The 22574-nt window shown below is 44.1% G+C and overlaps 1 protein-coding gene across 2 annotated transcripts in view; it reads left to right on the top strand.

The window, feature by feature from the left end:
- The first annotated feature begins 484 nt into the window (after window positions 1-484).
- ABCB7 (ATP binding cassette subfamily B member 7) overlaps window positions 485-22574 on the top strand; it is a 177075-nt gene continuing 154985 nt past the window's right edge. Inside the window, exon 1 of one of the 2 annotated variants that reach the window (XM_033945786.1) lies at window positions 485-722. In XM_033945786.1, coding sequence (XP_033801677.1) covers window positions 540-722 — 183 coding nt within the window. In that variant the 5' untranslated portion in view covers window positions 485-539. The remainder of the gene's footprint in view (window positions 723-22574) is intronic. The other variant, XM_033945784.1, reaches the window with a different exon arrangement.

Raw genomic sequence — 22574 nt, 5'->3', positions numbered from 1 at the left:
TGCTGATAAATGGTCTATTCTATCTACATTGTCAGATTTCTTTCTGTTCATGTTGGAACTTTGGAGGCTTTTTTTTCCTTCACAGTTTGTTTTAACAGCAATACTTGATATGTAAATTCTGAAATTTTTCTATAAAATATACATTGACTTAAGAAAATGAAGAAGTTAGGATCACCTGGGCCATCCCCCATTCTGCTCGATAAAAAGCAAGATGCAAGGCAATTATTTACTCAATACTGCTAGGGAGATCAATATAATAATCCGAAGATTTTTGATGCTATACTTCAATAATCACAGCTCTAAAAAAAACTTTCCCAAAGTCAATTATTTACAACATCGATTCTACTACAGCTTTCAAATAGGAGATTTATGCGCTTCACCCAAGCTTGAACATTCAGAAGCAGGGCTAACCTCCGCAAAGGGAGGTGGGCCAGCGTCGCGAGATTCAAGACAGCCGTTTTGATTGGTGGGAACAGACTAGCTGTCAGGAAAGGGAGAGGGAAGGGGGGTCGGCGTCTGCGTCTGCGTCCGTACCCAGCATGCCGTTCTCTTCCGGTATCGCCGCTCTCTGGTCTGTCATGGCTCTCTCGCTGGCTCGGCGGTGCTGCCGGGCGCAAGTTGAGAGACGGAAACTGGCGGCGCTGCTGCTGCGGTTGAGCAGCTGCGCTCGCGCCTGGGGTCGTGAAGCTCAGCTGAGCCGGTGGGCGTCCACCGGATGCCAGGTGCGTGCCGACGGAGAGCCCGGGGTTGGCCGTGGGTCCCTTGGACGTATGTGGCTGGGCAGCGTCTCGCGCCGAAGGAGGGAGGGAGGTTGCAGACTGGGAAACTTCACTTATTCGAGCTTCTAACTCAGTAGGGGCTGGACTGTATTTGCAAATATCTATCTGGATTCCCTTATTTTTGATATCAAATACAAAGTGCAAACACATGAACATTCAAGTAACGTACCATATTGCACTCTATTCCAACAATAAAATATTGTCAAATATATTTTATTGAGCACAGCAAAACAGCCAGAACCAAAGGTACAAAGTGAAACAAGATCAGCTCAAGAATTCACCCATGATCAACCCAACCCCCTCACACTTATACAGCAGGAAGTACTCAATGCAAAAGAAACAGAGCAGTCCTAGACAAAAGGGGCACTAAACAAAGCAGAGTTACAGAATTAACTAGGCTAACAATTCAAGATGCGGCTACGTGCCGCCGGTGTCATAGTGGTCCAAAAGGGTTCCAACAATAAAATATAAAACTGTTTAACCCCCACCCCCCACCTGGATATATATAATACTCATTCATGAAACAAAGGGAAATAATAGTAGTAATAATGATAATAGTTCATATTCATATCTTACAATATTTTGTAAGGATTCCCTTATTTTTCATAACTCTCAGCGATTTGTAAACAGCTTTACGGTTCCTCCAGATCCTGGAAGGTGTACACTTTGACTCGGGTCACTGTTTTCATTGGTAGCTCACTGTGCGTTCATTTCGCATATAGTTCAAACTCTTCTTATTGACTTAAAAGTGCATTCACTCTGCAGCTCCTCAATCTCTCTCCTCTCTTATCTCTCCCTGTACTCCTCTCGGGGAACTCTGTTCATAGGGCAAGTCTCTCTTATCTCTACTGCCAATTCCAGACTAGTCCCTTTTCCCTTGCTGTGCACCATATGCCTGCAACAGACTGCCTGAATCAATAGGTCAAGCTCCTTCTTCAGGATTGCTTTTAACTCCTAACCCCCACTCGTTTGTAAAGAACCCACGCCTGAGAAACTCCCTAACCCCCTACTTGTCCTGTTTGTCTGTTTGATTAGATTGTAAGCTCTACTGAGCAGGGGCTGTCTCTTGAATGTTTTAATGTATAGTACTGCATACGTCTAGTAGCACTGTAGAAATAAGTAGTACCGGTAGTAGTAGCTTCAGGAGGGAGAGTGTAGGTCATGCTTGGATTTCTGATGACCCTAGCCTGATGGATTATAAGACCTGTGATGCTGGGTAGAATCAAGGACCATTGTGCTTTGAGATGGAGACTAGAGAATGACACGGGGACATAATTTGTCTCTGTCCCTTCGGTTAACCATGGGTACCCATGTCATTATTTAGCACCTGTCTCATGCTCATTCCTTCTACACCAGCATTCTGCAATACAAGGCATGAGGGTCAGTGGCTGTGCCTATTCATTCTCTGATTTCTCCCTCTCCTTATTAAAGAATGACGTAGACAAATTTATGTCCCCTTGTCATTCTTTTTTTTTTTTTACCAGCTAAAAGTTTAAACCTACATTTTGAAACTAACATGCCATGGTTATATACCGCAGTACCGTGAAGTTCTATGCGGTTTACAAAAGAATAAAAGAAGGTACAAATTGATTGATTGATATTCAGGTACAGAAGGTATTTCCCTTTCCCCAGAGCGCATATAGTCTAAGGGGCTGATGTAATAAAATGTATTAGTCTTTATCCCAGGACAAGCAGGCAGCATATTCTCACATATGGGTGACATCATCCACGGAGCCCGGTGCGGACAGTCTGACAAGCAATCTTGCTTGAAGAAATTTCGCAACTGCCACACCGCGCATGCGCGAGTGCCTTCCTGCACGTCTCAGTTCTAGTTTTTCCCAACTTCAAGGCTCAGCATATTAAATTAGTGCCTTCCAGCCGCGGCTTGTCCTTTTATTCATATTTTTCTTTTCTTGCTTGAGTGTTATTACAATTGCGTGAGTTTTTTCGTTAAAAAAGTAAGTTTTTTTAATCCCGTTGTTGTTTTTTTTTCTGACGGCTGAGCCTACTCTGCGGCCTCAGCCTTTGGGCTTTGATTTGGCTGAGGCCATTTTTCCCTCGATGTCCCGGCCAGTTTCCAGTTTTAAAAAGTGCACCCGGTGCCATCTCTATTACTGACCCACATAAGTGGTGCATACAGTGCCTAGGGCCAGATCATTGTCCCAGATCTGTGTGCGCTGTGCTAGAAGCGGTCTTTGAAAAACTGGTAGGCCCAGCAGGAGAAAATCTTTGACATGGAACATACCTCAGAAAAGTCTTCACCACCAGCTTCGATCTCGACATCGGTGAGGATGATCTCGATCAAGACATCGTCCTTGTGGAAGGCTCCCGCATTGAAGCCATCTTCGTCTCCCACTGTCTTGATGTCGGTATCGTTGTCACCGACTCCAAGTAAGCTAGCTAAGAAGCCACCAACTTCCCAGTTGGAGTCTCTGGCCATTCAGGCATCGAGTGAAGTCATGCCGACCACTAAGAGACCGCTTAAGCGGATTGCCTCCACAATTTGAGATGCCTCATCTTTGAGGTCACCCTTGCCAGAGCGCACCGTAGTACCATTGACACCAGCTGTATCAGTGGTATCGATACCTGATTTGACTCAGATGATAATCAACATCGTCCAGAAGGAATTGGCTAAAACTATTTCCTCATCGGCACCTCTATCAGCAGACCAGTCTGTGCATAGTGCTGCTTCAAAGGAAGGTGCAAAGTCCTCCCAGCAGCCTCAACATTGATCCTCTTCTTCAAGTCGAGTCAATCGCAGATCTAAGTCACTGTCGAGGCAATGTCATTCCTCAAAGTGGCATTCCCCTACACATCGAGAATTGCAACGGGGATTGACATCGCCTTGGCATCGGGGCTTGAAGTGGAGATCTGCATCGCCTCTGCATTGAGGCTCTACATTGCCTACATCGCTCTGCATCGAAGATCTACATCGAGGCTCAAAGTGGATATCTACTTCACCTCGACATCGGGACTTGGAGTGGGAATCAACATCGCCCCGGCATCGACTATCGAGGCACAAGGCACGGTCCTTCAAACATAGATGTTCTTTGACTGACCGGGACAGATCCACATCGAGAGCGCATCCATCTTCTCAAATTTCCTTGAGACATCAGACTCCGGTCTCGCATATAGAGTGCTCTCATCAGTCGGGACGCGAGTCATCTTATTTGCCTCATCACTCTGATGAGCAGGTTTCAAAATCCAGGCCTATTTCTACAACACAGTTCCTGAAGAGGAAACTTTCTCAGTCCCCTACCATGTCAACACCGCATCGTTCTAGAGGTTGGTGGTCGTCATCTTCTTTACCTGAAGACTCGGAGCTTCATTTCCAATATGACCCTGACGTTTCTCCATTTTATGAGATGCCAGAGGGTTCTCCTAGTCGAGAAGAATCATCCTCTGATTCAATATCTTTCATCAGATTCCTGCATCAGATGACTAAAGATCTCCAAATTGCACTTGAATATGATTGTAAATACACTAAGGAATATTTAGCTGAGTTGGGAGTTACCTCAACCCTTCTAAGGTATAAGCAACAGTTCCTCCTGGTCGTGAGGGCAGGACAATGGACAAATTCGGCCATAGAATTTATCAGAATTCTATGATGGGAAACAGAATTCTCAACTATAACTTTGTTTTTACATCTTATTTGAAGTACTGGATTAAGACCATGCCTTCCTATTTTAAAGATCTACCTTCTCATCGTCTGGCCGAATTTAAACATATGCACCGTACCCTTCAACTTCTTAGGGTACATATGGTTCATAGAAACATAGAAAAATGATGGCAGAAAAGGGCCAAAGCCCATCAAGTCTGCCCACTCCAGTGACTCTTCCCCCATGAGTTTGCTCACCAACCTCCTGCCCTTACCTCATTAGAGATCCCACATGAATATCCCATTTATTTTTGAAATCTGCCACGCTGTTGGCCTCAATCACCTGCCGTGGGAGTTCATTCCAATGGTCGACCACCCTCTCAGTGAAGAAATACTTTCTGGAGCCCCCATGAAATTTCCCTCCCCTGATTTTCAGCGGATGCCCTCTGGTGGACGAAGGTCCCATAAGACGAAAGATATCCTCTTCCACCTCGATACGACCCGTGATATATTTAAATGTCTCAATCATGTCTCCTCTCTCTCTTCGTTCTTCAAGTGAGTACAGCTGCAATTTATTCAGCCTTACTTCATACGGAAGATCCTTGAGCCCCGAGACCATCCTGGTGGCCATCCGCTGAACTGACTCAACTCTCAGCACATCTTTCTGGTAATGTGGTCTCCAGAATTGAACACAATATTCCAAATGAGGTCTCACCATGGACCTGTACAGTGGCATTATGACCTCTGGCATCCTGCTGATAAAACCTCTACGGATACAACCCATCATTTGCCTTGCCTTGGAGGAAGCCTTTTCCACTTGATTGGCAGTTTTCATGTCATCACTAATGATTACTCCTAAATCCCGTTCTTCCGTGGTCCTAACTAAGGTCTCACCATTTAACGTGTAAGTCCTGCACAGATTTCTTTTACCCAGGTGCATCACTTTGCATTTTTTAGCATTGAAGTTGAGCTGCCAAGTCGATGACCATTGTTCTAATAGTAGTAGGTCCTGCGTCATACTGTCAGGCATAGTGCTTTTACCTACTATGTTGCACAGTTTGGCGTCATCGGCGAACAATGATATTTTTCCTCTGAGCCCTTGGGTCATATCACTTATGAATATGTTGAATAGGATTGGACCTAAGACCGAGCCTTGTGGCACTCCACTGGTCACATCTGATGTTTTGGATGGGGTACCATTTACCATCACCCTCTGAATTCTACCGCTCAGCCAATCCTTAACCCATGCAGCTAGTGTTTCCCCTAATCCCAGCGATTTCAACTTGTTCAATAACCTGCGGTGTGGGACGCTATCAAAAGCTTTGCTGAAGTCCAAATACACTACGTCCAGGGACTCCCCGGCATCCAGTTGTCTTGTTACCCAGTCGAAGAAGCTAATCAGATTTGATTGGCAGGACCTGCCCTTGGTAAATCCATGTTCAGGCAGCCTTTTCAGTGGCTATGCGGAGGCTGGCGTGGTTGCGATTGGTGGATATGGAGCCTAATTTACAGGACAGATTAGCAAATATTCACTGTCAGGGTGAAGAACTGTTTGGAGAATCCATACAAGAGGCCACCAAACATCTATCTGACCATGAAAAGCATTTTGCCACCCTCCTTAGGCCAAAACCCAAACCTTTGGCTACTAGAGGTTTTAAGCCTTCTTCTTCTTACCAGAGGTGCTACCCCTGTAGACCTGCTCCTTATTCAAGACCTCCACCAAAGAAGCAGGCCCAGCAATAACAGCGTCAGTGAAAGCCTCAGGCGCCGCCGCAACAGGCTATTTCCTTCCTACAAAATTTAGGATTCAAAGTCAATTTTCCCAAATCTCAAGTGCAGCCGTCCGAGTCTCTACAGTTCATTAAAGCCATCCTCAGAGCATTCACCTTTGCCAAAAAGTGTCTACCCTCACTTCACTCTCAGCGAGACACATGATGGTTCTTCTAGGTCACATGGCCTCTACTGTTCACGTGACTCCTTTTGCCAGACTTAACCTTAGAATTCCTCAGTGATCCCTGGCTTCTAAATGGGTACAGGTCACACATTATAGTGACTTCTGCTCCACGGCAATCTCTTCAATGGTGGATGCTCTCATCCAGTCTTTCCAGAGGGTTGCTGTTCCAGATGCCTCCTCATCAGAAGGTCATCATAACAGATTCCTCAACCTATGCTTGGGCTCATCTGGAAGGTCTCCATACCCAGGGATATTGGTCCGCCAAGGACCGTCGGAATCACATCATTCTGTTGGAACTCGGAGCGATCTTCAATGCTCTCAAAGCTTTTCAGCATCTTCTTCGCGATCAAGTAGTGCTCATTCATACAGACATCCAAGTAACCATGTATTACGCGAACAAACAGGGAGGGACAGGATCTCTCCTTCTTTGCAAGGAAGTTCTGAAGGTCTGGAATTGGGCAATTCTTCACAATGTGTTTCTCAAAGCAGTTTACATTCAAGGAGAAGAAAACTCCTTGGCGGACAAATTGAGTCATCTTCTGCAGCCTCACGAATGGACATTCAATTCGACGTCTTTCCATCACATTTTTTCTCAGTGGGGGACTCCTCAAATAGATCTGTTTACATCTCACCACAACCACAAACTGCCTCAGTTTTGCTCCAGGATTTACTCCCCTCACCACCTGGAGGCAGATGTTTTTCTTCTGGAATGGACAACCAGGTTCCTTTGTGCATTTCCTCCATTCCCTCTCATTCTCAAACATGACCACGCCACCATGATTCTGATAGCTGCTCAGTGGCCCAGACAACCTTGGTTCTCCCTTCTACTTCAACTCAGCAGCAGGGAGCCACTACTTCTACCAATTTTTCCGTCTCTGCTTACACAGAGTCACGGTTCTCTTCTTCATCCCAATCTACAGTCCCTACATCTGACAGCTTGGTACCTCTCAACATAACTTCAAATCTACAGTTTTCTCAATCTGTCCTGGTATACCACTCTTCAAATATGGTAAGCCAGGAACACTGATAATCAGCGCACCTTAGCTTTCACTATTGTACTGAGGCCTCACATTATTTATTTCAAATATATTGTCATAAAATTGTTTCCCCTTTTGAGGGTGTCTGCAGTTCATTTGCAGTGCTATCTACCTTTCTGGATTTATATCAGGGTATTTTTGTATATTTTGACTATTCTAATAGTCCCCTTTGGGGTTTTTGATATTATAATGTAAAGTGACACTTAACTTTGTTGGAACTGCAGTTTGCTTATTAATCCGTTCAATAAAGGGTAAAGGTAAAGGACTTGCTGTATCACTTTTTCTGTGTGGTTTACACAGTCAAAGTGGTTTACATACATATTTTAGACAGGTACCTATTTGAATCTGGGGCAGTGAAGTGTTAGTGACTTGCACAGAGTCACAAGGAGCTGCAGTGGAAATTGAACTCACAACATCAGGGTGCTTTAGGGAAACTGCGTACCATAAGAGCATATTTTGACATCTCTTCATTTAGACCATTGTATCGCAAACTGTGTGCCGTGGCACACCAGTGTGCTTCTTGAGATTTCAGGTGTGTTGCGACACACTGGCGAGGAGAAGAGTTGTCCATGCTGGCTGACTGCCTACAGGAAGTGCCTCTTGCAGCGAGAGGCATGTCCTGTAGGAAGTCAGCCGGTGCAGATAACTCTTCTGGCTGGCATCTCTCCTCCTCCTCCTCCCTGCACCTCCCAGATCCCTCCACCAAAGCGGGTTGCACTGCAGCCAGATAGGCCTCCACGCATGCGATGACATCAACGCGTTGACGTTTGCGCACTTCCGGGTGCCTTCCGGCCGGGACACTGGATTTAGTGTGCCGCTGGCCGGAAAGTTTGCAAGACACTGATTTAGACTATTGGTACAATCTCTGATTTTGAGCAAATTGGATTATTGTAACATCGTATATTTGTCTGGTACTCAAAAAAAATCTTTATAGATTGCGCATCATTCAGAATGCGGCAATTCAACTGATTTTGGGGTTGAAAAAATTTGATCATATTGCGCCTTTTTTATATGCCGTTGGAAGCACGTGTGATGTTTAAGTTCAGCTGCATATGGTGTTAGCTGATCTCATACCTGGATACCTCGTGGCCTCCTTTACTTTTGTTGATGCAAAACGTTCAAAATGGTTAGATATTCTTTTATCTTTTACATCCATCAAGGGATGTAAATTAAAGAAATATCACCAACATCTTATCTTATCTAGCAGCGTCCTGGGACAAAAACTTGAATTCCTCGATTATGAATGCTAGTATATATCAACAGTTTAGGAAACATCAAAAAACATATCTGTTAACTAGATTTCTAGGCAATTAATATGTTCCTCTTGATTTTCTTATTCTTTTGTAAACTGCATGGATCCTCACAGTTATGCAGTAGAGAAGCAAGTTTTTATTTTGTTATGCAGCTGCTCTAACCACTAGGCCACTCTTCAGTGCTTTGCATCTTTATAAAATGCGATGGAAAAATTTTAAGTGAGTTTGCTAGATACAGTGGAGGTTAGCAGGAAAAAAATGGGTGAGGGCCTAGGGCAGGAGATTTTCCTATCTAAAGCATATGTGACTAGTTGCCTTTTGGATTCCACTTTCAATTGGAAAATATTCAAAGCATATGTTTCAAAAGTCTGATGTAAAAATAAAAGTAAAATCAGGATATTGAAAGCTAAGCTGCCAGATACTTTGCATAATGAAAAACAGAGGAAAAGGTTCTTTATACTCATTGCTTTTGTTTTGAACCTAGGCTCATTCCAATTATTCCGAAAGCATCTGAAAACCTGGCTTTTCTCCAAAACGTAAAGCTATCTACTTAAAATGTAAAGCTAGCTATCCTCTTCACAACCTCTAATTTCTTATTATGTCCTTCCCTCATTTATTGAATTTACGTGTAAACCGTGCCAAGCTCTATCTTTATGGAGATGATATGCTATACAAACTTAAGGTTTAGTTTAGTTTATCTTGTGTTCCAGGTTGCACCATGGACACCTAGATTACCAGTATTTGCACAGCAGAGTAACACACAGCGTAGGAGTGGCAATGTCTTCTTGCTCCAGGGTTCTGTAAAGTTTGGGTGGGGCAGCAGTGTTTAGAAGCAGTTTCAGCAAAGCAAATTTTAAGATGTAAAATTTAGGTCTATCATGTGTGTTTAATAAGTACTACTTGAGTATACACACCTTGAAGTTACTTTGAAACTAAGATGTTCACATATAAACAGTACAGCTTGATATGTATGAAAGGGATTGGGACTTTTATACCGTCTTTTTGTAGTTTTACAGCCATGCTCAAAGCGGTTTATATACAGGTACTTCAAGCATTTTCTCTGTCTGTTCCGGTGGGCTCTATCTAATGTACTACCATTATGCCACATGCTCCTAAAAATGAGCAGTGAGGAAAATAGGTATGAAATATGTTTATTTTCAGTACCTCAGTGCATTTACCTATTTTACAAAAGCTGGCAGCATGGACCAACACAGTAAATGCTCTGATGCCCATAGGAATTGAACGGGCATCAGAGCATTTGAGGAACCAAAGACATTTTGAGCATTATTCAAACATTTCAAACATATCGGTGCCGATGTATTTGGTTGTACTCTGGGAAACAACCTGTAAAATAACAAGGGCTCAAAAATTTTAAGTGGAGTCTACGTTGGTAAAAATGTTCCAACTTCAACTCAACTTCAAAATAAAAACTTACAACATTATAATATATGATACATTTTTATAGTATAATCTCGTTATAATGGACTCACTTATAACAGAATATCTTCTATAGTGGATGAGGTCTTCTGGTCCCGGCCATGCGCCTTTATGAACATGCAGAAAAGTACCGCATATAACGGAATTTCGCATATTACGGACAAACAATTTGGTCCCCGCTTTTAGCTGTAGTTTTGTTCAGCTATAACTGTCATGCAGGCTCTGCCTACAAGGCATGTGGCGTGCTGGTGATGCAGTATCAAAATGGCTGAGAAGTCTGCTATAAAGCATCGTTCTATAACATTAGATTTAAATCGTTCTTTTAATCGAAACAAAAAAGAAAACACAAGCCGATATTGTACGTGACTATGGTATAAGCAAATCTACGGTCAGTGACAGTGGAGTAACTGTTCTTTGCAGATGGCAGTAAGAAAATGTGCAAATCCACCTATGATGATTTTGAAGATGCTTTTTCTTTGGTTGAAGCAAGCACGCTCACTTGGTGTGCTAGTCTCCGATCTAATTCTGAAAGCAAAAGCAATCAGTCTTGCTGTTCAACTTGGTCACGATGACTTTAAATGTAGTGATGGATGGCTAGATTGGTTCAAGAAGCACAGAGCTGTTATCTTTCGCGTCCTGAGTGGCGAATCAGAGTCTGTACCACAAGAACTTGCTGCAGACTGGCTACAGACCAAACTGCCATGGCTACTGGATCAATATGACGAATGCAACATCTTCAATGCTGACAAGACTGGTTTATTTTTTAAGTTGTTGCCAGATTGCACAATGATGTTCATGGAAGAAAGCTGCCATGGTGGCAAGAGAAGTAAGGAGTGCCTCACATTATTGTTTGCTGGCAATATGGATGGATCTGAAAAGCTACCTCTACTAGCTGTTGGAAAGTCTGCCAAGCCGCGTTGTTTCAAAGGTGTGAAGTCACTGCCAGGTGTGTACAAAAGCATTCGTAAAGCATGGATGACAGCCAGTCTGTTCAGTGAATGGTTGACAGATCTTGACATAAAATTTACGTTCTGATGATCGTTGATAACTGCAGCGCACATGACCTGGCTGTAGCTGAACAGTTTAAAGCAATACAACTGAAGTTCTTGCCACCAAACTGTCGTAGTCAACTTCAGCCATGTGACATGGGCATCATACAGAACTTCAAAGTTCTGTACAGAAAGCGACTTATGCAGAAACTTATCATAGCCATCGAGAACAGTGACATGGACAACTTTGCCATCGACATTCTGCAGTGTCTGCGATGGGCTCAATCAGTCTGGGAGAACAAAATCACAGCGACAACAATAAACAAATGTTTCAGGAAGGCGGGAGTTGTCAAGAACGTTGTTTCTGATATTTCTGCAGAGAGAGGAGAAGATCGTTCAGAGACGACCCCCATCGACAACATTGTTTGCTCGTGAAGGTGCAGACAGCTGTTGTGTTGACCGATCAGGAGATTATAGCAGAAGTCAAGGCAAAGTCTGGCAGTGTCGATAATGTACAAACTGGTGACGAATCCAGTGATGAGGCTCCAGCTGAGCTTCCACCATCTAACATGAAGCAAGCATGGCGTTGACACTGCTGCAACGTTACATTGAACATAACGCTAATGATGCTATTGAAGCAGACGTACTGATGAATTGTGTTGGAAAACTTGATGCACACATCATTAAAACATGAAAGAAATGCAGCCCAGAAGAAAATGACAAGAGTATTTTTCTTTACAATACAGTACGACATAATGCTTTAGAACATCTTTTAGTGTTCTGGTTTTGCAATCATTTCGTGCCATACCAATGTTTTGCTGAATTTTGTTATTGATGTTGCTGATATGCTTGTGCAGTGACTGTTGTTAATTGATTGTACGTTGTTTCAAGTTGACCTAAATAAAGTTTTTAAAAAAATGCAACTCTGAATATAACAGACTGTTTTGCCAGGTCCCTTGAAGTCCGTTTTTATTTTTCCTCTAACTCTACTTTTCACTTCACTATTACCCTCCAGGTACTTTAGTTAGATTGTGAGCCTTCGGGACAGTAAGGGAATTTTCCAAGTACCTTTCTTATTTCTAATCTTAATGTATATTTTCTGTAAACCGCTTAGAACCTAACGGATGTAGCGGTATATAAGAAATAAATTACATTACATTTACATAACAAGATTATACTGTATGATTTTATACTTAGATATTTTTGTCCTGTACTGGATTTATCAGTACTTTAGATCCAGAACAAAAAAAATTAAAGCCTAGTAGCAGTAGGAGTTTGAGTCAAATGTTTGGTGTACTGACTCCACAACCCTAAAAATAATCTATGAAAGCCAGCAAAATTGGTTAAATCATAGACCAAATGAAATAGGAAATGGGCTGGACACCTTTATTGTGGGCTAGAGAGTTGCACAGAGACAGAAATTTTGCCCAACCCTGCCCATCCCCAATGGAATCTAATCCATACTCACCTGCACCCACTAAGATTCATTCCCACAATGAATCTCCTCCATCTTTACCCATTCATGCAGGAGTTGACACTATTTACATGCTCACAGCCCTCTGTTTCCTCCTATCAGCCTCCTGTGTTGTTGTTGTTGTTTTTTTTGCATGGTATTCTCTATTCAACCCATGAGTGTTCTGGCTGCCTCTCTCCATATGTTCTAAACCAGGGGTGCCCACACTTTTTTGACTCGCGAGCTACTTTTAAAATGACCAAGTCAAAACGATCTACCAACAATAAAATTTAAAAAAAACACAACGCACACTGTATGCATAGAATTGTTAATTATCATTCCTATTCCAGGGTTTTTTCAAAGAGGTCAAAGCAGATGACTCTATGCACTGTCACCTCAGTAACAACCATACAAAAATAGACAAATACCCACCCCCTCCCTTTTTACTAAACCACAATAGCATTTTTTAGCACAGGGAGCTGCGCTGAATGCCCAGCGCTGCTCTCGACGCTCATAGGCTCCCTGCGCTAAAAACCGCTATTGCGGTTTAGTAAAAGGGAACCATATTGTAAAATATAGACAGCAGATATAAATTCAGACACATTTTGATCACTAAATTTAAAATAAAATCATTTTTCCTACCTTGTCTGGTGATTTCATGAGTCTCTGGTTGCACTTTCTTCTTCTGACTGTGCATCCAATCTTTCTTTCAGCCTGTATGCTTCCTCTCCTCCAAACCTCATTCCTTCCCCCAACTTTTTCTTCCTCTCTCCCTGACCTTTCTTTCTTTCTCTCTTCATGCCCCTTTTATTTTTTTCCTGTTTCTCTTCTTTCCATCTGTCTCCCTGCCTGCGCCCCTTTCTTTCTTTCTCCCTGCCCTTCCCCAAGCCACTGCCACTGCCATCGGGGAACAGGACCCAAACACGCCCCAAAGCCGCCGCCGCCCCATGCTCTCTCTGCTTCGGGCCGATCAATCTTCCTCTCCCCGATGTCAGTTCTGCCATCGGAGAGGAAGTTCCGCCCAGCCAGGCAGCGATTGGCTGGCCTGAACTTCCTCTCTGACGGCAGAATTGACGTCAGGGAGAGGAAGATTGATCGGCCCGATAGATTGCCAAGGCAAAGGGAGTCCTGGATGATCGACTCACTTTGCCTTGGCGAGCTACCGGTCGATCGCGATCGACCTATTGGGCACCCCTGTTCTAAACTATATTCTGGTGCTCCAGTTGCCTCTCATATCACAGGGCAGTCAGAAACACCTGCCTGGAAGCTGCTATAACTCAATAAGTAAAAGCCCTGTGCTCCTCTTCTAGAGGTCATAAGTTCAAATCCCAACCAGCACCCTAGTACATATTTTAATTGTGGCATTCTACCTTGTAGGTGCACCTTGATGATCTCACAATGAGGTTACCATTGTGCAGCTGCAAACCTCCATTTGCAATGAAGTAGAAGCCATGCTAAGGTCTGTATCTGGGGTTTATTTCTGTTAAGCTTTTACAAATGAATTTATGCATGCAATCTATATGTTTGTGTCATGTGCTTTCAAGAATGAGCTGATTGGAGCACTGTTTAGTCAGAAAAAAAGGTAGCTTTTTAGCATGAAAACTAAAGCTATGTTTTTCATGTGCTGTGCTTTAGTTAATGGATCTTTTCCTCTAATTTTTAAATTGTATCTATTTCGCTGATTGTACCTATTCGCTGAATGTCCATCCCTTCTTTGCTGTAAACCGCCTCGAACTACTATGACTTTGGTGGTATATAAAATTATTATTATTATTAATTAGCAAATTTTTTTGGTATATTTTGTTCAATTTCAATTTTGTTCAATTTCATGATCAGTGAATCAATTTCTTGATTCATAAACCTGCCTCAAACATTTTGGGGGGATTTGGTGGGCTATAAATACCCATCATCATCATCAAAAAGAACAGTATTAAAAAAAACAAATTCAGAAAAGAGAGGAGTGTCTTTATGTGTGGAAAATCATGTAGGTGTTTGTCTTAATAACATTCGCTCTAAAGGCAAGCTAGAGAATGACACGGTGGCGGTTTACCCGCGGCCACCGCATTTTAGCCGCGGGTCACCGCCGAAAACGGGGAAGAAAACTAGCAGTCGCTGCGGCGACGGGGACAAGGCCATTCACCGCCCGCGGGGCGGTGAATGGGTCTTGTCCCCGCAGTGAGGCATGAAGGATCGCGCGGTCCCCGCAGCTCACACCCGCCTGCCCAATCGATTCTAGTGTTTAGCCAGCTCTCTCCCTTCTCCTCACCTTAGTTTGTAGATTTTCTTTTTCGGCGACCCGCACGCTATCAGAGAGCCGTGCACCCGCTGCTGCTCAGTTTCGATCTTCTGCTCTGATGCAACTGGAAACAGGAAGTTGCAGCAGAGCAGAAGATTGAACACTGAGCAGCCGCGCGTGTGCGGCTCTTTGGGAAAGCGTGCAGGTCGCTGAAAAAGAAAGCCTGCAAATTAAGGTGAGGAGAAGGGAGAGAGCTGGCTAAACACTAGGATCGATTGGGCAGGCGGGTGGGGGCTGCGAGGACCGTGCGATCGCTAGTGTTCCCGGCTCAGACTGTAAGGAGGGAGTGAAAGGGAAAAGGATTCTGGGCCAAGGTGATGAAAACGGAAAGAAAAACCCACAGCAGGAAAGAAAGGGAAGGACAGGCAGGTGAGCCAGATGCTAGAAGCAGGGGGGGGGGGAAGAAAGAGGGAAAAAAGCTAGATGGGGTTGAAAAGAAGAGACACACTGGTATGGAAGAGGAAGATAGGGGAAATCTGGACACAGGAAGGTAACAGAAAGAGGGGAAATTATGTGCATTGGGGCATAGGGACAGAGACAAAAAGGGGACATGCCATGTGGATGGAATATGGACACAGGGGGGGGCAATGGCAGATACATAGGGGAGATATTAGAAAAGTATATAAAATCGTACCCGTTTGAGGCTTTTATGTATGCAGCAGTGACGGTGACGGGGCGGTGAATGGGATGGCAGTGGCGGTGACGGGGCGGTGAAGAGGATGGTGAGACGGGGACGGGGATGGTGAGACGGGACGGTGACGGGGATGGTGAGACGGGGACGGGGCGGTGACGGGGACCAATTTTTTCACCGTGTCATTCTCTAAGGCAAGCCACACTTATATTAAACTACACCACCATTTAAGGTATATTTCTCATGTGTGTGTACCTTCAGCCCGCAATCGGTACTAAACTCCCGAATGCCTATGTTCTTTGTCGGTCCAACTTTTATTAATGTTTATATCTTTTTTATATTTTATTTTTTAATCAAGTATTTCTTAAAATAATTTATATATATATATATGACACCATAACAGCACTTAGCTTATATGAAGACAAGACACAATCATTATAAGCTAAGTGCATTTTTGTAGGTAAATAAGTCTAAGATTTAGATTAGATAAGAAAAGGAGCAGTCTGCTTTTTTTTCCAGCACAACACTGGATTTGTGGAATATAATGGCCCATATGGAAGAAGAGACGGTGAACAAACTGATTTGAGAGGATTTATTATAGCAGAATTTATCTTGTCACAACTTTGTTATGGAGGCATATTGAGATATTTGAATTTTATTAAAATGCTGCTATTTATACTCATTTGCTTTTATCTGCTTCCCAAAATCTGGTTTCTGAGAACCCCCAACAGATCTGCTTTGCAGGGTATCAAGTTATATGCAAATTAACTTTGGTTTGTAGATCAAATTTATGCAAATGTATCTCATGAATATTCACTGCAGATACTGTGAAAAGCAAATCTGTTGAGAGTTCTTATGGACTGGATTTGCAAGGTATTGGCGTTTATAATTATATTCCTTGGTCTCTTTGGTGATGCATTCATTTACTCATTTTCTGCAAATGATTTACCTAGAGAGCCACATCTTGATAATGTTCATCAGGTTTCCACATTCAGTATATTCTTGAGTCAGCTGAGTTGAATGCTACCAGTATTTGTGTTGCAGCTTTAGCAAGATGCAGTTATTCTGATTGATGGGTGATAACCTCCAGTAGGGCCATGCATGGGAATTGCTCCCCAGTGACCATTCCAGAAGCCTTTAAGAGTGGGTCATCGCGCATGTGTGTGCCTTCCTGCCTGCTATCGCTGAATGGAACCACCTCAGTTTTGTGTTTTCTGCAGAGCAGTAAGGACACTTTTTGCTTCCTCTTACACAGCTTTATCACTATTATAGTGTTCTGTGCTAGCATTTTGTGTTCAAGTGCTGGCATGGGGCAAGTGGTCTCTGCTTCTTCCCTTTTTTATTTTCCCAGACGTGTTTTTCAACATTTTTAAGTTTTCTTTGGTTTTTTTCCTTGCCCCACTTACCCCATTTAGGTCTCAGACACTTTTCACCATAAAAATGTTTGGTTATGTCTAGCCTATTTTTTTTTATCCCAGGACAAGCAGGCAGCATATTCCCACACATGGGTGACGTCACCGACGGAGCCCCGCAGCGGACAGCCTCGAAAGCAAACTTGCTTGAAGATCTCGAACTTTCGAGTGCTGCACCGCGCCTGCGCGCGTGCCTTCCCGCCCGAACTAGGGGGCGCATCTCCTGAGAGGATCCTCAGTTCGTTTATTTCCGCGGAGACAAGAAGACACGTTTTCTTTCTCTGCAGCATTGCCTTCTCATCACCGCGGCTGTTTCTTTAATTTTAAGTCGGTCGCTGTGTTCATTTATTCTTCTTATTTTCTTTTTACTTATAAAAAAAAAAAAAAAAAAGTTATTCTTTTTTCCTTTCAGTTCGGCCGTCGAGCTTTGGGCCTAGGCCTAGGCTCCTTCGTTCGACACGGACTTTATTTTTTCCATGTCCCGGCCTCTTACCGGGTTTAAACGCTGTCGACAGTGTAATCGGGTGATTTCGGTCACCGATCCCCACTGCCGTTGTTTACAGTGCCTGGGTTCCTCTCATTCCCCAGAAGATTGTCATCGCTGCTTTACCCTCACTCCACGAGCTTTTCGGCGGCGTTGTGCTCAATTTTTCCAACTTTTTGGTATGGAGCAATCTTCGGAGCCGGCCTCGACCGTGGCGGCTGCACCGGTCTCGAAGGCCTCGACTCCGACGACTTCGACGCCTGTGGTCTCGAAGGCCTCGACCCAGACTCCGGCTGGAGTTTCGGTCTCGAAGGCCTCGACCTCTTCTCCTTCGTTGACTTCGAAGACGACGTCTTCCACGAAGCCTTCTACGGGGGGTAAGTCTCCGAGTTCTCTTTCAGGTGCCGTATCCAAGAAGCCACCAGAGTCCTCGGCGCGACCACTTTCAAAGCGTACCTCCAAGATAAGGGAATACTCACCTTCGAGGTCGCCCTCTTCGGAGCGTACTGCTGCACATACGAGGTCAGAACCTTCTGTCTCGGTGCCGATGCTGGAGGACATGTTAAAATCTATCCTCACCACTCAAATTACTTCTTTAGTGGCTCAACTGGTCCCGTCCTCGACCTTGCCTCGAGTTGACCAGCCTGTGACTCAACCGGAGCTTCCAGTCTCTCGAAGCCGATCCCGGACACCGAAAAACATTTCTTCATCGGAGTCGTCTCCGGGCTCACCTCCTCCGAAGCATCGGTCGAAACATTCGAGACATGGGACCTCCAAGCTTCGGAGGGAATCTTCGACGTTGGATACCGAGGCTTCTTTGTCTCGTTCTTCGAAGACGAAGCAGGGTTCTCGACATCGAGCCTCCACTCGAAGCCCTTCTCGATCCAGAACCCCATCGAAGCCAGTCCGTCGGGACAGTTCTCCACATACCTCGACTCAGTCTGTGCCTCGTACACCGGGTACTTCTCCATCCAGGGGTCTGAAGAGGAAACATTCTCTTACTCCACTTCACAGTACAGCTTCTTCTCCCACTGTGCGTATGGAATCAGACATTTCCACATACTCTAGAGAGGATTCTCCATCCTACTCAGTACAACACAAATCTCGCAGTGGCTCTCCTGAAGAATCATCTGACCCAAAATCAGTTTCTTTTGCCAAATTTATCTTTGATATGGGCCAGGCCCTCAAGCTGGACCTTCATTCAGACTCTAAATATACTCCTGAGTACTTGGCGGACATGGAGCTTCCCCATCCTCCTAAAGAGTCACTCAGATTGCCTATGACTCCTGTTCTCCAGCAGACCTTCACTCGCAATATGGAGACTCCTTATTCTATCACTGCCATCCCATCTAAATTGGAATCTCGTTACAGGACGGTTCCATCTAAAGGTTATGAAAAGTCTCAACTCTCTCATCAATCTCTGGTAGTAGAGTCATCATTGAAGAAAGCACATCCCTCCAAAATTTATGCTTCAGTCCCTCCTGGTAGGGAAGGCCGTACCATGGATAAATTTGGGCGACGTTTATACCAAAATTCTATGATGGCAAACAGAGTTTTGAATTATAATTACATTTTTACGTCCTATTTCAATCACTTTTTAAAGATTTTGTCTTCCTTTCACCCGGACATCTCTACCAATCGTCTTTCAGAATTTAAAAATATCCTTAAGACTCTTTCTCAATTGAGACTTTTCATGCTACAAGCCTCCTATGATGCCTTTGAACTCTCGTCTAGAGTCTCAGCATTTGCAGTAGCCATGCGTAGATTAGCATGGTTGAGGATAGTGGACATGGATCCTAACCTTCAGGATAGATTGGCTAATCTTCCTTGTCAAGGGAATGAATTATTCGATGACTCTATTGAGGCAGCTACAAAGCGTCTTTCAGAACATGAGCGCTCTTTTGCTTCCCTCATCCGTCCAAAACCTGAAACTGTACCAACTAGAGGTTTCAAACAAACTCCACGTCGCTATCCACTGAAAACAACTCCTGCTTTTTCTAGACCTCCTGCTCGTCGTCCTCCTCCTCAACAACGACAACAAAAATCTCAGACTCCTGCTAACACTAAGCCTGCTCAGTCTTTTTGACAATCTCAACTTGAGCATTCAAATTTCTCTATTTCCAAATTCTCCCCTCCCCATAGGGGGTCGCCTGTCCACATTTTATCACCAATGGGAGCTCATAACATCAGATCTCTGGGTCCTTACCATCATACGAGAGGGATACTCTCTTCGACTCCTTCAGGTGCCTCCAGATCGCCATCCAAGAGAGTGTCTTTCAAACCAGTCGCATCTTCCTCTTCTTCTCCAAGAAGCTCGAGCTCTTCTTTCTCTTCGAGCAGTAGAGGAAGTCCCTCTATCTCAAAGGAACTCGGGATTCTACTCCCGTTATTTTCTAGTTCCCAAAAAGACGGGGGATTTGCGACCGATTTTGGATCTCAGAGCTCTCAACAAATTTCTAGTCAAAGAGAAATTTCGAATGCTCACTCTGCCAACTCTGTATTCTTTGATGGATCAAGGGGATTGGATGTGCTCCCTCGATCTCAAAGAGGCCTATACTCATATCCCTATTCATCCAACATTTCGCAAGTACCTCAGATTCCAAGTGGGAAATCTTCATCTTCATTACAGAGTTCTCCCCTTCGGACTGGCTTCTTCCCCCAGGGTTTTCACAAAATGCCTTGTGGTTGTAGCTGCAGCTCTTCGCAACCAGGGTCTCCAAGTATTTCCATACCTAGACGACTGGCTCATCAAAGCTCCCTCTCTTACAGGGGTTATTGTAGCGACCCAACAGACTATTCTTTTTCTACAAAGTCTGGGATTTCACATCAATTTTCCCAAATCTCAGCTGACTCCTTCTCAGTCTCTCCAGTTCATAGGAGCAACTCTGGACACTATCAATCTGAGAGCATACCTTCCGCAACCACGTCAGGATGCACTCATTCAAATTTCTCAACAATTTTTCCAACTTCCCACTGTTCCAGCAAGAAAAATGATGATTCTGCTCGGTCACATGGCCTCTACAGTTCATGTAGTTCCTTTTGCCAGGCTTCATCTTCGCATTCCTCAATGGACACTGGCATCGCAATGGCAACAATCAGTGGATCCACCAACTCGACTGATTTCCATCACTCCTTCTTTAAAGAAGTCTCTCCGTTGGTGGATGCTCTCTTTGAATCTTTCAAAAGGTTTACTGTTTTACCCTCTTCCTCATCAAAAGGTCCTCACAACCGACTCGTCAATGTACGCATGGGGAGCCCATGTGGACGGTCTTTGCACTCAGGGGCTCTGGACCCAAGCAGACCGGAGGTGTTCTATAAATCTGTTGGAACTCAGAGCGATATTCTATGCTCTCAAAGCTTTTCAACATCTACTTCACGACATGGTGATTCTAGTACGTACGGACAATCAAGTAGCCATGTATTATGTAAACAAACAGGGAGGGACAGGATCTCATTCCCTTTGTCAAGAGGCTCTGAAATTGTGGCAGTGGGCGATTCCCCGCAACATCTTCCTCAGAGCAGTTTACATTCAAGGTCAACACAACTATTTGGCGGACAAATTGAGTCGTCTTCTACAACCTCACGAATGGACACTCAATTCTCCTACTCTTCGCCAAATCTTTGCCCGTTGGGGTACTCCGCAGATAGACCTGTTTGCGTCACCTCTCAACTTCAAACTACCTCAATTTTGCTCCCGCATCTACACTCCTCAACGTCTCGAAGCGGATGCGTTTCTCCTGGACTGGAGGAATCAGTTCCTTTATGCTTTTCCTCCGTTTCCTCTAATTCTCAAGACTCTGGTCAAGTTGAAATCAGACCATGCCACCATGATTCTGATAGCTCCTCGGTGGCCCAGGCAACCTTGGTTCTCCCTTCTACTTCAACTCAGCACCAGGGAGCCTCTACTTCTACCAATTTTTCCTTCTCTTCTCACGCAGAATCAAGGAGCTTTGCTTCATCCCAATCTACAGTCTCTACATTTGACAGCTTGGTACCTTTCTCTTTAACAGACTTTTCTCAATTCTCTCCGTCTGTTCAAGAGATTTTACTTGCTTCCAGAAAACCATCCACTAGACAATGTTATGGTCAAAAGTGGACAAGATTCTCTGCTTGGTGTTCTACACATAATCTACCACCCAGAGCTGCTTCATTGACATCAGTTCTGGACTATTTACTTCATTTATCACAATCTGGACTTCAGACTACATCTATCCGAGTCCACCTTAGTGCTATTGCTGCTTTTCATCAGCCTTTGGATGGAATATCCCTTTCTGCACATCCTATGATTTCTCGTTTTATGAAAGGCCTTCTCAATATCCATCCTCCTCGTAAACCACCTCCTGTGGTTTGGGATCTCAACGTTGTTTTAGCTCAACTTATGAAACCTCCTTTTGAACCACTTGACAAAGCTCATCTTAAGTATCTCACTTGGAAAGCTGTGTTCCTCATCGCTCTCACTTCTGCTCGTCGTGTCAGTGAGTTACAAGCGCTAGTAGCTGATCCACCTTTCACAGTTTTTCACCATGACAAGGTTGTTCTACGTACTCATCCTAAATTCTTGCCTAAAGTCGTTTCAGAATTTCACATCAATCAGTCTATTGTTCTACCTGTATTTTTTCCAAAGCCTCATTCTCACCCAGGAGAGGCGGCTCTTCATACCTTGGACTGTAAACGTGCTTTGGCTTTCTACCTGCAACGCACTCAACTTCACAGAACATCTCCTCAACTTTTCATATCCTTTGATCCAAACAGGTTGGGTCGTCCTATATCGAAGCGTACCATCTCCAACTGGATGGCTGCGTGTATTTCTTTTTGTTATGCTCAGGCTGGTCTTCCTCTTCAAGGTCGAGTGACGGGCCATAAAGTTAGAGCTATGGCGGCATCTGTAGCTTTCCTCCGATCAACTCCTATTGAGGAAATCTGCAAGGCTGCCACTTGGTCCTCGGTTCATACTTTCACCTCTCATTATTGTCTGGATACTTTATCCAGGAGGGATGGCCAATTTGGCCAATCTGTTTTGCAAAATCTTTTTTCGTAAATTGCCAACTCCCTCCATCCCCTTTTACTTAGCTTGGAGGTCACCCATGTGTGGGAATATGCTGCCTGCTTGTCCTGGGATAAAGCACAGTTACTTACCGTAACAGTTGTTATCCGGGGACAGCAGGCAGATATTCCCACAACCCTCCCACCTCCCCTGGTTGGCTTCTTGGCTAGGTATCTGAACTGAGGATCCTCTCAGGAGATGCGCCCC

The sequence above is a fragment of the Geotrypetes seraphini genome, chromosome 5 (genome assembly GCF_902459505.1).
Source record: "Geotrypetes seraphini chromosome 5, aGeoSer1.1, whole genome shotgun sequence".
In the NCBI taxonomy this organism is placed as follows: domain Eukaryota; kingdom Metazoa; phylum Chordata; class Amphibia; order Gymnophiona; family Dermophiidae; genus Geotrypetes; species Geotrypetes seraphini.
This window is presented reverse-complemented; position numbering and strand designations above follow the sequence as displayed.